Source organism: Panthera onca, chromosome E1 (assembly GCF_046562875.1).
Source record: "Panthera onca isolate mPanOnc1 chromosome E1, mPanOnc1 haplotype 2, whole genome shotgun sequence".
Lineage (NCBI taxonomy): Eukaryota > Metazoa > Chordata > Mammalia > Carnivora > Felidae > Panthera > Panthera onca.
In genome coordinates this window covers 30,725,018-30,741,179 of record NC_138352.1, presented here as the reverse complement: position 1 = coordinate 30,741,179, position 16,162 = coordinate 30,725,018, and the positions used below count along the sequence as shown (strand labels likewise).

Genomic DNA, 16,162 nt, shown 5'->3' with positions numbered 1-16,162 from the left:
CTATCATCTTCTGTATCCTCCTTTCATGCACCTTCTGAGGGATTCCTCCACCCTGATTATTTTTAAAGCTGGAGATTATCACTCCCCTCCACTTGTTTGCTTCATAGACAGGTAAACAATAGAGATCCAAAAAATGAGGGCAGGGAGAGGATGTAGAGAGGAAAGACCAGAGTGCAAATGTATTTTAGACAGATATAAGAAGTAGAGAGAGAAATGCAAATTATATATATATATATAATTGTATGTATAATACATGCTTACTAAAGCATTTTATTACTTTAAAGTAATAAAATGAACTTCATAGACTAACAGCTCCAGTATAATGCCTGGTAACAGTACTGATAGTGGGCACCCTTGTCTTATTCCTGACTTTAGAGGGAATGTCTCTTTATTTCCCCATTAGGCTTGATGTTGGCTTTTGTGCTGACTCAAATGCATTATTACTTCATGTTAAATAAGTATCTATTCCTATTATATTGAACATTTTTATCCAAAATGGTTAATTTTAGCAAATGCACCACTGTCATAAAAAAAAAAAAACTCTTCCCACATTTAAAAGGACTGAAGTATTTTAATTCAACAAATGAAATACAGAAAAACAGTAGCTATAAAACCATGGAGATGATAACTTAATAACAAAAATGCTTTAAATTATACTATTTAAACTTCCTTCATCACTATTTAAATTTCACTCATTATATTAGTATAATACCTCATCTCAGCATCTGCAATTTTAACAAATGCTTGGAAAGTTTTTTGTTCAGAAACAGATGCTGGTCTGACAGAAACACATTTGAAAATATTCTTTTTCTGGTCATAATTTCCAACACACCTATGAACTCGGCCTCTAATCAGTCTTGGAAGTTCACGATCCTGTTTTTAAAAAAATAAATATCAATAGTTATTTTTTTACTTCATCTGAATTTCAATTTTTTGAAACTAAAAATATAATCAACTAAATATCAATCACCTCAAAATGCTGTAATTCCCTCAGCTGACTTAGAGCCCCACGGCTGACAAGACCATAATAGCTGGGCATATAGGGGTGCCCTGTCACAGAGGAAAGACCTTCACTTGCGTAGGGCTCCTTACAAGCTGGTGAGCTATTGCTTCTTAAAAGACTGAATAATTCCCACTGTAATGGCACATGAATTATTCACTTCTATTAGACTGCTAGAGTTCCACTTTTAGTAGATGGTAGACCAGGTAGTTTAGGCCAAGTCTCTAGCTAAGAACAACTAGAATAGCTGGATGAAATATTTATATCTTCTTGTAGACATTAGAGAGATACCAACGCAGTGGGGGAATACGGAGACACCCATTTGGGAGAAGACAGGGGTCCAGAATGCGGCCTGACATTTACGGATGTTTCTCACTGAGGTTCTGTATCAAGTATAGTCAAGGCAGTTAAGAGTCTAAAAAACTGAGCAGAGTTTCTGACAGGCTCCCAGGACCGGGAGATAAAAAACAGAGTTAGAGGTCCACAAGGAAAAGAGATTCTGGTCACTACCTCCACCATCACCCCCAGCTTAGAGTTAGGACCCAAAAGGACCCATGCCTTAATGGGACTAGTAAAACAGGAAAAAAAAAAAACAGTAACAGGAAAAACACAGCCAGCATCAATTCCTTTTAACCATGAATAAAATTATTCTGGAATTGCTTTCACCAAATGGTCATAAAAAGCACTAGCTATAAGGGGTAATATTGATAATTGCTAAAAGGACTATATTAAAATGAAGAATTTCTGTTCCTCAAAAGCTACCATTAAGAAAAAGCAAACTATAGAGTATGAGAAAATATTTGCAAGACAAATAATGGACAAAAAACTTGTACCCAGAATAGTTACAAAAACAAAAACAAAAAAACAAAACCAAAACCAACTCCTCTAAATAAAGAAGGACAAAACAATAACTCAATAGAAAAAAAGAACAAGAGGCCTGAACAGACTTTATAGAAGGTATCTAAGTGGCCAGTGAACATATATAAGGTGTTCAACCTCATTAGTCACCCGGGAATGTAAAGAAGTAAGACAGCACTAAACACCCACTAAAATAGCTGAAACAAAAAAGACTGACAGTACTAAGTCTTGATAAGAATACAGAAAAACTAAAACTCACCTACACTGACTGTGAGTGTGTAAACTGGTACAACCCTTTGGAAAATTCTTTGGTGAATAACTACTATATTGGAATATACAGATACACAATGATGCAGTGATTTTACTTCTAGGTAGATGCTCAGCAGAAATGCGTGCATATGCATGAAAAACACAGAGAAGAATATTCCCAGAGCATTATTCCTAACAGCAAAAAATCTGGAAACAACTCAGATGCCACCAACAGCAGGAGAGAAAATTAAATTGTTTTACAACAGAATACTGTACATAGAAATATAAATAAATGGGCTATAGCTACATGCAACAACACAGATGAATTTTACAAACATTGTGTTGAGGGAAAGACATAAAAGATGTACCATATAATATTATTTATATAAAGTTCAAAACTAAGCAGAATTAATTTGTGATATTAAAAGTCAGGACAATAGTTACTTTTAGGTAGAGACAGGAGATAGTGTGAGGAGACACAAGGATACATAGGGTGACAATAATATTCTATTTCTTAACCTTGGTAATGTTCACTTTGTGACACTTCACAGATACTTCATAGAACTGCACAATTATGATTTTTACACTTTTAGGTATACATTATACTTCAATAAAAAATTTTAAGCTTATCAGACTAGAGAAAACTATTAAAAATATTACAGAAATTAATAACATAATTACTATTTCTTGATCATCTACTCTATGTCAAATGCTATACATTCATGTTTTATCATCTTATCTCCAAAATAACCTTTCAAAGTAGGAATTAGTCTCCCCATTTCACAGATTAAAAAACTCATAAAGTTGAAGTAGCTTTACTCAAGGTCATAAAACTAGTAAATGGTGGGAGTAAAAACTGGAATCCAAGTCTGATTTTGGAATCAAGGACAAGTTCAGAATTAATACCCAACTCTTCTATAATGTATGTAAGTTAAAAGTCTGCAGCCTCCTTTGTGATCTCCACCCTCCTTTGTCACCCTCAGCCTTCTTTGTCACAAAGAGTCTTTCCTATATCCCAGCCCACTCTTTGCCTTCCTTCAATTTTAAAGCCACTATCCTCACCCCCATCACTTACTGACTCCAGGCTCTGGTAATTATAAACTACTTGCAGTTTCCTCTACAATCCATGCTCTCTCTTAGCATATGCTGCCCTCCCATCTTAGAGTGCACTCCTCACGCTTCTCCCCTCCCCCAACACACTCTGGCTTTACGAGTCTTTAAATATATAAGATCAGATAGGTTACTACATTCTTCAAAAATCTTTCTGATCTGCCCCATCCTTCCTATCTACTTCTATAGCACACTGCACATTCCTCTATCATACCATTTATCATGCCACGGTTTAACATTTATGTAAGTCTCTCTACCTGAGATTGTAATAAACTCTTTGAAAGAAAGCTATTTAGCACTTATATTCCATTTTGTATCCTTTGTATCTAGCACAGCACCTGGCAGGTGCAGGTAGTTTCTCTAGATTAGCTAAACAAATAAACTTTAATGTCAGAACTGAAACCAAACAAAATGCTGAAAGTACTACTAAATTGTTAACAGAATTTCTACCGCAATGGAATTACAGCCTACATTTGTATGTTTTGTTGGCACAGGCTTTGCAAAGAATATTTAAACAAATACTCACGATTTCGTAAAATACACAAGGCAGAGTATTTTTCCCATCTCTCATAAGGAAAGTCTTTGAATAATATGGACCAGGTGTAACAGCTGAATCAAGAACAGCTAAGCAACATTAAAATGGGGGAGGGGGGAGAAACAGCGTTGGTAAATGTAAATAAAACTTAACAGTGAGAAGTGACTTTTAAATACTATTCCTACACCAAGCTCTCCTACTTTTATTTATACAATAATAAAGACAACACTTTAAGAGGGAATGACATTTCTGAAACTGCTTTATACCAAGGAAAGCAAAATTTTTGGCCTTGTCTAACTCAGGAACAGGTTATGTGCCAAAGTTCATACCATGGACAATATTTGGCCATTTGATGCTTTTTTCTTACAGTGTGTTCTATAGAGTGGTTAAATCCTCAGACCATTCTATATTATAATAATAAAATACAAAAACATAATGAATAAGCATCATGGTTTAATGAAGGAAAAAACACTGAGTTAGAATCAGAAATCATTTATTTGCATTCCAGTTCAACTTAACTAAATTGAGCAAATTGTTTAACCTCTTTCAAATCTGTTTCATATATAAAATGCAAATAATATTTCATGTTTATTTCAATAAATTATCAAATGAGAGCATTATTCATTCTTTAATAACCACCTGTTGAGTACTGACAGTGAACATTTGTTATTTTGAGGTCTCCATTCCCCCTAATAATACCCAGATTTTCCTTTAGGAAACCTCTGCTATGTCATTCTTAGCCATATGATTTGGATAGGATCTGACGGACCCACAGATCCAGGAGACTAATTTAACCCATCAGCATATCCCATTCCCAGCTAGAGTTCAAGATTGGCTAGTCATTTGCTAGTTTCTGGAAAACACAATGAGAAGGAACTATCAACAAATGTGACAGTGTGGTATAAGCATGTGTGGTACAGAAAATTTTGATAGTCATCTTAATACCAAAAGGAAAGAGTCAGAAGTGCTGGAGAGACCACATTTGGAGCTTCAGGATGAAGCCAACACTGTGATAGGACAGAAAGATGGCTAAAATCAAAAACATAATTCTAGATGAATATGAATATGTGTATTTTAAAACACATAGAGCAAAAAATATAGATTGTGAAATCAAATGTGCATAGTAAAATTATAAAAGCATGGACAGGAAAGATACCACAGGGATTATCTCTAGAGAAGAAGAAACAAGGATGGGGGCTTCAAATAGATCTCTAACATAGGTATGTGGATATTTATATTCTCTATTTTTCTATATATTTAGAATATTAAATAATTTAAACAGTATTAAATATTTATTTTATTTGAATTAAAAGAAATATGTTTTGAGTCTCTACTTCTTGTTTATCTCTTCATTCTAGGTAAAATCAAATTCTGGAAACATTCTAAAAACTTTTAAGTAATAATTTAAGAAACAGATTAATCATAGGGTGTTTTCTCCTATCACTAAAGGATTCTTCATAGATGTTCTATTAGAGTATTTAAAATATGATTTAACTATATACGAAATTACTACTGGATTTAGTATAATATAGTACAAAGAACACCAGATTGAGAATAAAGGAGATTTGGTTTTTAGATCCATTTCTGCAGCTAAGTTGCTTTGTTGTAGTCAAATGTACTCTAATGAATTGCCCCATTTCTTCACCTACCTCAAGGATTAACTTAGAGCTCTTGTAACAATCTTTCCAGTTTTAACATTATAAATCAGAAGAATATTACCATAAATAACCAAATACATCTTAAGTCACCCAAATCAATGACAAATTCAGGAATTGAAGAAAATCCTAATAAAACATAATCTCCTTTTGCAAATTTTATTTTTCTTTAAGGTTCCCTAGGTATTCCTATTGACATTCAAAACTATCGTCCAAATAGTACTACTGAGGTTTTTTGAAGTACGATACCTACCCAATATTTCAAAAAGAAGTACAGTTTTCTGTGCATGTTCACACCAGTACTTCATGCTTTCAATAACTGCAGATATAATTCTTAAAGAATTATCTTTTTCCTTAAGCTTTAACTGATACAATGAGTCTTCCTTTTGAAAAAATAAAAACACAGCATTAGAAAATCCTTTCATTTTTTTTTTCATCATACTCTTTCACTTTCCATGTTAAAGATTCTAGGTCCCCAGGCATAAAATGTGTAATATATGCAACAAAACCCACTACTGATAATTTTAGTAGTTATTCCCCCAAATTAAAGACATCATTAGCACTTTATAGCAGGAGAAACTAGGATTACTTAGAGACCATTAATCAAGAAGAGAATTATTTATATGAACATTCATCACTCATTTATTCACTGAGTATTTTTAAAGCAAAGAATTATTCATGTGGACATTCATTCGTTTACTTGTTTTTAAAGAATCGTGTGCCAATCCTGTGATAAACACAGGTGAGTAAAACACAATTCCTTTCCCTAACGTGTTAATACTCTAAGAGGGGAGCCAGACACATTCACTCATTCATTACAAAAGTACTCATTGGCAGTTACTATGCACCAAATATTGTTAATGAGGAAACAACACTGAACAAAACAGACAAGATATCTACCCTCACAGATTCTGCCATCTAATGGACGATCCAGAAAATAAACAAATAAATACATAATTGAATGTCAGGAGTTGATATATCCTATGCATTTTTTAAAAACAGGGTAAAAGGATAAAGACAGACAGGAATTATTAAATACATTGATGAAATGAGAACTGAGGAACACTAAAGTATAAAGGCCCTGAGATGGGAATTGTGTTTGGCATTTTAAAAAATCAACTAAGAATACAGTGTGTTAAGTTATTAATTGGGGGGGGGGGGGAGGGTACTTTCCTTTGTGAGGGTGGGGACACATCAAAGAACAACTGATGGGACTTTTTTTCCAACTACAATTACCTTCTTTCTCCTTCTCTTCGTAACCAAAATACCAATGCCTGCCATTGAGAGCTACTGCCATAATGAACAACTGTTACTAAGGTAAACTATGTCATATCATTCTTGTATACAAGGAAACATAAGGTTGAAAGCCACTGTGATATATGCTATATTAGTCAGACTTCTAGCAAAAAAAAAAACAAACTTTCTGTTGAAAAGACTTCTTACGAGTGTATGTACAGAACAAGCACAGGGTACTTAAGCCCTCAAAGACTAACAACAATAAGAAACTACTGTCACTCCTAGGCTGAAAGGACAAAGGGAGGAAGTAAAATTACCACACCTGTGAAAGCTGGACTCATGGAGGGGCTGTATCATTTAGGATCAGCTACTGACTATGACACAACATTTAAACAGGGAGAAAATGGGAAACCCTAAACTTTCTCCCCACCCTCTAATTTCCTGCCAGTGACCCCAACTGGCTGATCCCTAACAGGAGCTAGCCTAGGGACCTCAGGATGCTGTACTGTGTAGGACAATTCAGCCTTCCAAAACACAGACAAGAGTAGAGTGTAAAGAATCTACTGAGCCAGGGCACAAAGGAAGGTAGTGAACAACCAGCACATAGAATATATTAAAGATATTTACAAAGAACAATTAGAGCAAAGAGTGGTGATAGGAGGAAATAAGGCTGAGGTACAGATATAGAGAAAAATATACAGAGTGCATATCATGGTCAGAGAATTGTGAAGGGTCTGAAATGGTTAGTGTATTGGAGAATTAGTAGATTATGGAATACGAAACTGGAAAGGTACAATAAATTCTGACTTGCAGTCCAAATCTATCCTGCTATTTTTGTAAATTTTCATTGGAACACAGCCAAGCCTATTCATTTATGTATTGTCTATGGCTGCTTGCAAGCTACAAAGGCAGAGTTGAGTGGTATAGCTAAGAGACTATATGACCCATAAAGTAAAAAATATTTACTATCTGGCCCTTTACAGAAGAACTTTGAGAATTTCTATACGTAATGGATAAACTCATCACCCCAACAATCAATAAACAGTGAAATTCAGAACCCGGTAGGATACTCTAAAGCAACCATGAACAGGAGCAGCCATTCACAACCTCTAAGAAAATATTTTGGAAATGAACACTCATCCACTCCAAGGGAACTAGATATTTGTGTTAACCAAGAAATGCATGCCATGGGATTGATTTTAAATGCTCTTATCGCTGTAAACTTCTAAATGTTTATCTCATTTTTTAAATGTAAATACAAAAATGTAAATAATTCATATTTAAAAGTTTACCTTGAGAGTGCTTTCTTCTGGAATATAATCCAACATTTTCTTCTTAAATTGGTTTTGTTGAAAATTAGACTTAAATGCCTGTAATGCACTGTTTTTGTCTAGACCTCTCATTGTGGAGCCAGGTATTTTTGATGAATGTGTTTGTCTGAGTACTTCAGTTTCTCTTTGATGAGATGAGTTAGGAGGTTCGGATATTTTCAACTGTTTCTGTTGTTGAGCTCCCCAACTCTTTGGACAAGAATTTATTCCATCATTTGCCACTAAGTTTGTCCTTTCACATTGAGGCCTAAAATCATTTCTATCCCAAGTTTTCCAGCTAGTATTTTTGTTGTCATCTCTGTAGCTGTAATAGTTTAAAATTAATATTAGTTTTTATTTCTATATACTTTTCCTTTTAAAAAATTAATAGTGAAAAATTGTGGTTTATAAAGTACCTTGTAACTACTGACTAGTTGGAAATTCCAAATGCATTATCATAACAACTCTACAATATATTATACCTCTCTTTTTAGGTGAGGAAACGGAGGGACAAAACAACTTGCGTGAAGTTATATAGCAAGTTACTATCAATCTGGAACCCAGAGAATCCTACTCTCCCCACACAGATTCCAGTGCTATAAAGTATATTTTTAAACCATATAAGCCTTCATATGACAGTGGTTGTCTCTGAGTGTAAGATTTTAAGGACATTTTATTGCTTCTTTATACATTTATTTTTAAATTTTCTACAAAGTAAAATTTTTACAAGTTAAACTATGGCTTATAGATGATTCTAAATAACGAGAATAAATATAGGCAGTATAGGTAACTATTTAATTAGAAATTTTGTACTTTTACTACATAGCTTAAAAGCCCAATTTATGAATCTGTTGCAGGATTGTATTATATTAATCTAAGGGAGTTGGATTAATTTAATCTATAAGGAGATCAGAACTTATGAGAACATAATGTTAATGAGGCCAAAATCAAAAGTATAATTTCTGAGCATACTAGTTAAGAGTTCCACAAGGAGAAACTAGTCCAGGTCACAAATTCTCATTTCTGAATAATTTTTCTGAAAATATCACCAGGATCACAAGGGGGCAAATAACACAACTCATCCCTCGTTAGGGAAAATAATCCAAGAAAAGGTCCTGGTTTCCTAGAGACCAGGCACAAGTCCAGACTGTATGGGGCCTGAAGCTTGTATGATGTGAAGAGGCTTCTCAAGTAAATTAGGTGCAAAAGTAGGTATGAAAATAACGAGAAAAGAAATCACAAATAATTACAAAATTTTCAAAGGTGATAAATATCGCAAACATCACAATATCCAGGAAAAAATGTTACTGGCATTTTTATTAATTAATTGTCTGATACACCTCTATAAAACTTTTCCTACATCGATCACCTCCTCATATGACAGCAATTTTATTTCCAATAGTGAGAACAGAAACATAATTTTGTCTTTCCATGACTATAGGATAACTTGTATTACTCAGTTTAGAAAAGTTTCTTTCAGCTTCCCAACTCCTTACTGGTAAACAACACATCTGCAACCTGCTCCAATGCTTTTGTCTAGGAGGTGCTCCTGGCCTGGGGACAAGCCCTGGAAAAACTACAGTCCTAGGTGAGCCCACACAGTTGGTTATTATTAAGTATAAAAATGTTCTAAATGTAATTTTGTCTAGGCAAGGACAAAGAGATGAAGGAGGAGGGAAAGAAGGGGAGGAGGAGAACGGAAGGAGAAAAAGAAAGAGAAATCTTAAGTAAACTCACCTCCAACTACTCTTGCTTCTTTCAGTATTTGATTGAATAGACTTAGACATAGAATCTTGACTTCTCAGGGGAGGAGAAACTGAATGTGGCATTTGCCTTTAAAGGAAACATGTCTTATAAATATTAGTAGTTTGTTTCCAAATTGAGAAATGTAAAATGTACACAGAAAAATGACATCAGTCAATAACAGACACACACAGTCATTGGTGTCCATTTTTCCACATACCCTGTGTTCAGTGTTTTCATTAAAGGAGGCAACTCTGGATTCACAGCTTCCCAGGCCCAATCTCAAAAGATATAAATAACATAGATAAAAGTAAGATAGGTAACATTTTTAAAAAATAATTATTTCATACTTATTTAATTCGTGGGAAACTAAAAGCCTGAATAAGCAGTGGACTCGAAGATATGTATGTGTTCTTTAATAGCATTGTTGTGGAATTTGTCACAGCCTGCCTTATTAATTTTTATAGATGTCTTTCTTCTCCACTGTATTTTAAACAAGGATAATAGTTTAATCTGTATCTTTTCCACAATCAATCCTAGTATATACAGTACCTTGTATTTTGTAACATGAATTCAGCGTAATCAATGTTTCTTAAACTTTTTTGACCCCAACCCACAGCAAAAAATGCATTATAGCCCAGGGGCACCTGGGTGGCTCAGTAGGTTAACCTCCAAACTCTTGATTTCAGCTCAGGTCATGATCTCATGGTTCGTTAGTTTGAGCCCCGCATCAGGCTCTGGGCTGACAGTGTGGAGCCTGCTTGGGGTTCTCTCTCCCGCTCTCTCTGCCCCTCCCCTGCTTGTGCGTGCTCTCTCTCTCTCTCTCTCTCTCTCAAAATAAATAAATAACTTGAAATAAAACTACATCATAGCCCAGAACATATATATATCTATATATATATACACACACACAAACACACACACACACACACACACACACACACACACACACACACGGTATGCATGTGTGTGCATGAGAGAAAGGAGAGAGAACATAAAACTGCACCATCAACTTGTATCCTTACTATCTGTGATGCACTCTCATATTTTTTATTCTACTTTATTCTCTTCTATTTCCTTCTTTAAAGATTAACTTTTTCCCAATCGGACTAACGGATCAAGACACAAATTTGAAAATCACTGATCTAGTCCTATCTTTTACCCAGTATAAGAATCTTATAGATCTCTGACAGATTGTAATCCTGGTCAGAGTTTGGACAGTTCAGTACTTCAGGAGGATGAACATTTCCCTATGGAGTAGCTCCAAATGTTGTTATTTTTCAAGTCCAACATTCATGCTATTTGTAAAAATATTTTAAACGTCAGAGAAATTTTTTAGATGGCAGAGGATGACCAGATAAATGCCCATTTATGTATATCCATGTGAATTTTTATCTTTTATCCATAAAAATGAGAGTAATATAAAATTCCTATTTTAAATTCCTCAAACGTGAAAGAAAATAATTACAGCTTAGAAGCAGACTAAGTAAGGTCTATGATAGCACATTGGATGAAATTAACAAATATATATATTTTATATTTATATGTGGCTACATATATAGATTTTAAAATTCCAGTTGCAAAAGAGCCTATTTAAGATTTTTAAAGTATCCTCAAAATTATATAAATGTATATAACCAGTATATACCAAGTATATTTCAGAATACCTGCCTATCCATGCCTTCTTCTTAAGAGAAATAAAAAGTCAGCAAACATTAAGACCTCTCTGCACCCACCACCACAGCTAATTGTTACAGAGATGAGAGGCCTAATCATAAAGCTAAACCAGAATTTTAATGACCTCTCTGAAAAAGATGTGCTGAACCAAAGGCTCTCTGTCTCTAGAATTTAATCAGAAGATACAGAAGGCAGTCAACAGTAGACTCTGAAAACTAAAACTAAAAAGGCTATGTTAACTCCCAGCAAGGGCAATTTAGTTCATGGGCTAGTTGAAGCTATAAGGAAGCCAACTGGATGAGAGAAATGAAGCATCAAATGAAGAAAGGCAAAAATGCTAAGAGAAGAGAAAAAAGCCAAGCAGCAGAAATGTTAGGCTTCTACCCTGCTACCCCCATTTTTCCTGTGTTCACATGCATACTTATCCCTATTTCTGACGCAACTTGAGTTTCTCCATTCTTTATCACCACATGCCTAAGTCACAATATCCATGTATCTTGAAAAAGAAAAACACAAATCTTTACAATGTGGGTTACAACTTCATTAGAACAAAGGCTCCAGATCTAAGATACTCCATTTAAATGCTAAGCCATCCTTGTAGACAAGGAAACTCAAACTACTGTACTGGAATGTTCAGAAAGAGCCAAGTAATCCCTGTATTTGGATGGTGGAAAGAAGAAAAAGTAAACTTTCTATTTCCATTATAATAAAATAAAAATGGTAATTTTCTATAATCTTCATTCTTATTTTCACCTTATTTTCTTACCTGTTGGTAAAGGAGGGAAGTCATAACTGTCAGAAGCAGTACTGATACTTGGATCATTTGTAAGTGGATTAGAGGTTAATGGCTGTCTATTCCTCTTTTTCTGATTGAACAATGGTACAGGCAAACAGCCTAAATTAAATATATCAATAAATTAGTACATAATAGGCAAATAGTCGATCTAGTTATAGAGTAACTGTATAATATACAACTTGAATTTGTCTACTTCTGTATGTTAATTTTATATTATAGATATATTTCTACATCTTTGGATTGATTTTTACATTCTTTTTAAGATCCCAAATAGCCTCATTTGTCTCTACAAAAACTCCTTTCTTGTTCTACATTAACACTGACTTAATTCCTCTTGTTTGGAAGTAATTCCCATCTCCTTCCTTACCCCCTGACCCTTTCTAAATCCACTTTTTGTTTTCCTTATTTCCCTCCTGTGCTTGCTTATTACCATGTCAACTGGAGGGGATCCTTTAAATACAACAGAGGTGAGGGAGAACCAAACTTTGATCCCTGCTTTCCAAAACCCTAACCACTCTTTAGACTATGATAGCACACTCTTTAGGGCCACAGTTCTCATTTGACTAAGATTTACACAGACTTGTGCTTAACATGCCAGCTCCTAGACCCCACTGTCATAGATTTTATTTCAGCAGATTTAGTTTGGAATCCAAAACTCTACAATTTTAACAAGCACTCCAGTTGTCTCTAATGCATATTGTCTGTGGGTCACTTTTAGAATGCCTTAAAGTGATAATATCCAGTCCACATAAGAATAAATAAATATCACCTCCAAGCTATCCAGATGGGAGGCCTGGGATCTCAAGTCAAGCCAAGAGTTAGAATTTATAAACACTAAAACTAGAAGGGATCTCAGAGCAAAAAAGGGATCCAAAAAGCTTGCACAGTGCCACAACGGAACTAAGGTTCCCAAATCTCAATTCAGGTATCTTGCCACTAGACCATACTCTAGCTGGTCCATCAACATGTACTATGGGAGAATATAGTCTCTGTGATAACTATCTGATGAAAAGCTGGTAAAATTATGTGAGCTCTGAAATCAGACTGCATGGGTTTGAATCACAACTTCAAAATATAAACTTGGGCAATTTCCTTAAACTCGTTGTGCTAATATGACATACATAGAGAGGCAGGATAATATAGTGATTAAGAGCACGGATGCTAGAGCCTAGCATCTAGAGCTAGATTCAAATGCTGGTTCTGCCACTTCATAAGTTACTGATTTAACCCTTCTGTGCCTTAGTTTCTCATCTGGAAAACAGGGATGTTAATAATAATGCCTATCCCAGAGAGCCAGTGTAAAAATTAAATAAAATAATACATATAATGGCCAGAATACAGTACATCCAACAGCTATTACTATCTTCACTATGCATTATCACCATTTCCCTGGTTCTCTTCATTTTTACCATCTGTCCTTTTACTAACTAATAAATTGGGAAAGAAGAAATGGTAAGGGAAGTTGTTACGGAGACAGAAGTGCTTCTGGAAATATTTTAAATAAGTAGGTCACAAATACAAATAGAAGTAAGCCTATTTTTTTGTTTTCAGTTTAAAAGTGCAGAACAACTCAAACACATAAGGTTGGTAGAAAGAACACTAGAGTAAATCCAGGAAAGTTTCATTTTACTCCCACTTCTGTCACTATTTTGCCTTGAGTAAGTTATCTTACTTCTCTGCACCTAAAAGAGGTTAGACTATATGTTCAGTCTTCCTTAAAGTTCCTTCCAAAATGTTCCCTCTATAAACTACACAAGATTTACATGGAATATAAAAATATAGAAAATTTAAAAATAAAAGTTGTTCAATACCTGCTGTACTTCGAGTTGAATTTTCATTTAGGTTTCTCTTCATTTCCTTCAATATTAAAATCTGTAACTTTGTCTTTAGCACTCCAAATTTACAAATGAAGTTGTCTGACTAAACCTTCCAAGAAATATGCAATTCACATTATATCAACAAAAAAATCAAATTCTCAGCCTACTAATTACTGAAATTTTGATTTAACACTATGGCTTCAAAATAAGGTAAACACTTTACAGAACCCTGCTTCCCGAATAAGAATTTACAACATGATCCATTTTTCCAATTCTGTTCAAAATTGGTTAGGACTGAGGTGGCTATAACCTTGCTGCCTAAACATACATTTTTTTTTTTTCCACACAGTCCACATAACATGTTTCACAACCAAAAACCCACAATGAAGATTCTGAACCAGATTTATAAAAGAGGGAAATGGCTACAACACTGGCAAACTGATAGGCTCGCAGGGCCAGGGAGGAAACCTACACAAGTGAACTAACCACGTGAGAACACGCTCCAACTCACTTTAAAACACTGTGCAGATCACTTGCTTTGGCCATTAACTGGAGACCCCTGTATTACAGAATACCAAAGACTAAGGCCTCAATATCCAGATTAATTGCAATAATAAATATCTACTCAATCTATATAATTTCAACAAGTGAAACAAGGTTTTTCTTTGTTTTTTCTTCTACAACAAAATTTGTTGCAATTTTTTTCCATGTTTAGCCTCCTCCTAATATATTTCAATCCCAATTTAATGCAACAAACACCTATTACATGAAAAGGCAAAATACAAACCTAAATAAGGTAACCTCTGCTCCCAAATTCATTATCCAGTGAGGAAACAACTAAGTAACACCGCAAATCATACTGAGGTAAACACTAATTTCCAAATATCACTTAAAGAAATAAAAATGGGGAAACATAAGGGCAGGGACTGCCTCTGCTTTGTTTCCAAATCTTGGGCTTGAAACCGGATATCGCGGGCCCTTTAGAAAATATTCTTGATGTCATTCTAGGAAGCAAAACTGAGGTTATACGACGTTTTCTCCGCACAGAAATACCAACGCAACTCACACCATGAACCTAGAGCGGGGCTTACAAGGGTCATTACGTTTCTGAGTGCCAGCAAACAAAATCAACAAAAATGAGACATCCTCTCCCAGACCGGAGGGCCGGGGACCCTGAGGTGCCCCCACCCCAGCTTCTAACTGGACTCTAACGGCAGTTAGGTGGTTGGCAGCGTCGACGTGCAAAAAGTTTGTTCAGTCAACACACACACACGCACACACAGCCCCCAAAGGCCACTAGCTCAAATGGAGGCAAGGAGGGCCTATTTTGGCCACTCCTGGGCGGTCCAGTCAGGCCTACATTCTCTTTCCAACCACCTCTCCTGACCCAGGGACTGGGGCAGTTTGGTAACTAGAGACAATACACTCTTTCATTTCTTGGCCCTCGGGCCAACACGACACGCAACTTTAACCCTCAGGCTCCCAACCCTCCAACAACTGTCACCCGTTCTCTTCGCTCCGTCGTCGTCGACTTCGCCAACACAGCCCAGTCAGCTACCGCTGACTTCCCGGCCTCTGAAGAAGCACGAGAAGTCGAGCTTTGCGCAAGCGCACCTGCACCCGCGCCGCCCACTGCGCAGGCGCAGGAGCCACCTGCCTCTGGGGCTCGGGTGCTGTGGCATAATCCTTTCAGTGGACGGTGAGAAAAAGATGTTCACGCGCCTGTCCTCCCTGTTCACTACTGTGAGGTACGAGGCGCCGGATGGCTCGAGGGACGAGCCGTTCTATTCACCGCTGAGACGTACCCACGACTGGTGGCCCAACACTCCTCTTTACCCTTTCCCCAGCGCACACATTTTTTTAGGTTCTAAAACCTAAAACGTTTTTAAGACATTGGAGGTTCACCTAGAAGAGAATAACAAGGCCTCGGGCCTGAAAAGCAGGTCATAAGGTTTGTTTGACTTTGCTTCGTGTGGGCTGGGAATTAGTCATCTGGCGGCTGGCTGGCTGGAGAGCTGAGGCCCCGGTTAAGAGGAGGGCCCTGCAACTCTAAGAGCAGGGACTGCACTGTGCGAGAGCTCAGTGGAGGGAAAGGGCGTTCAAGGCCCGGGAGAGGAAATGGAATGCCGCAATGACCCGGAACTCTGGCGCTGGCCAGACACCTCTGATCTTGGGC

General features: G+C 36.1%; 1 protein-coding gene across 2 annotated transcripts; it reads right to left on the bottom strand.

The window, feature by feature from the left end:
- Positions 1–551: 551 nt before the first annotated feature.
- SPATA22 (spermatogenesis associated 22) lies at positions 552–15,589 on the bottom strand. 2 transcript variants are annotated; one of them, XM_060647017.3, is made up of 9 exons: positions 15,491–15,589; positions 13,981–14,095; positions 12,140–12,268; positions 9,917–9,977; positions 9,691–9,786; positions 7,936–8,278; positions 5,661–5,790; positions 3,744–3,841; positions 552–873 (listed from the first exon to the last, which is right to left on the bottom strand). In XM_060647017.3, the coding sequence occupies exons 2-9, from the start codon at positions 14,021–14,023 to the stop codon at positions 682–684; spliced, it is 1,092 nt and encodes a 363-aa protein (XP_060503000.1). In that variant the 5' UTR covers positions 14,024–14,095; positions 15,491–15,589; the 3' UTR covers positions 552–681. The 2 variants fall into 2 exon arrangements, with proteins under 2 accessions (XP_060503000.1, XP_060503002.1); XM_060647019.3 differs by having other exon boundaries at positions 13,981–14,089; positions 15,491–15,575.
- Between the last annotated feature and the right edge of the window lie 573 nt (positions 15,590–16,162).

Coding starts and splice junctions, on each gene's coding strand:
- SPATA22 (XM_060647017.3), bottom strand. CDS start 14,023: ATGAAGAGAAACCTAAATGAAAATTCAACTCGAAGTACAGCAG. Junction 8,279..9,690: donor AGAAGCAAGAGTAGTTGGAG/GTGAGTTTACTT, acceptor AAACTATTACAG/CTACAGAGATGACAACAAAA. Junction 3,842..5,660: donor ACTTCTTTTTGAAATATTGG/GTAGGTATCGTA, acceptor AATGTTGCTTAG/CTGTTCTTGATTCAGCTGTT.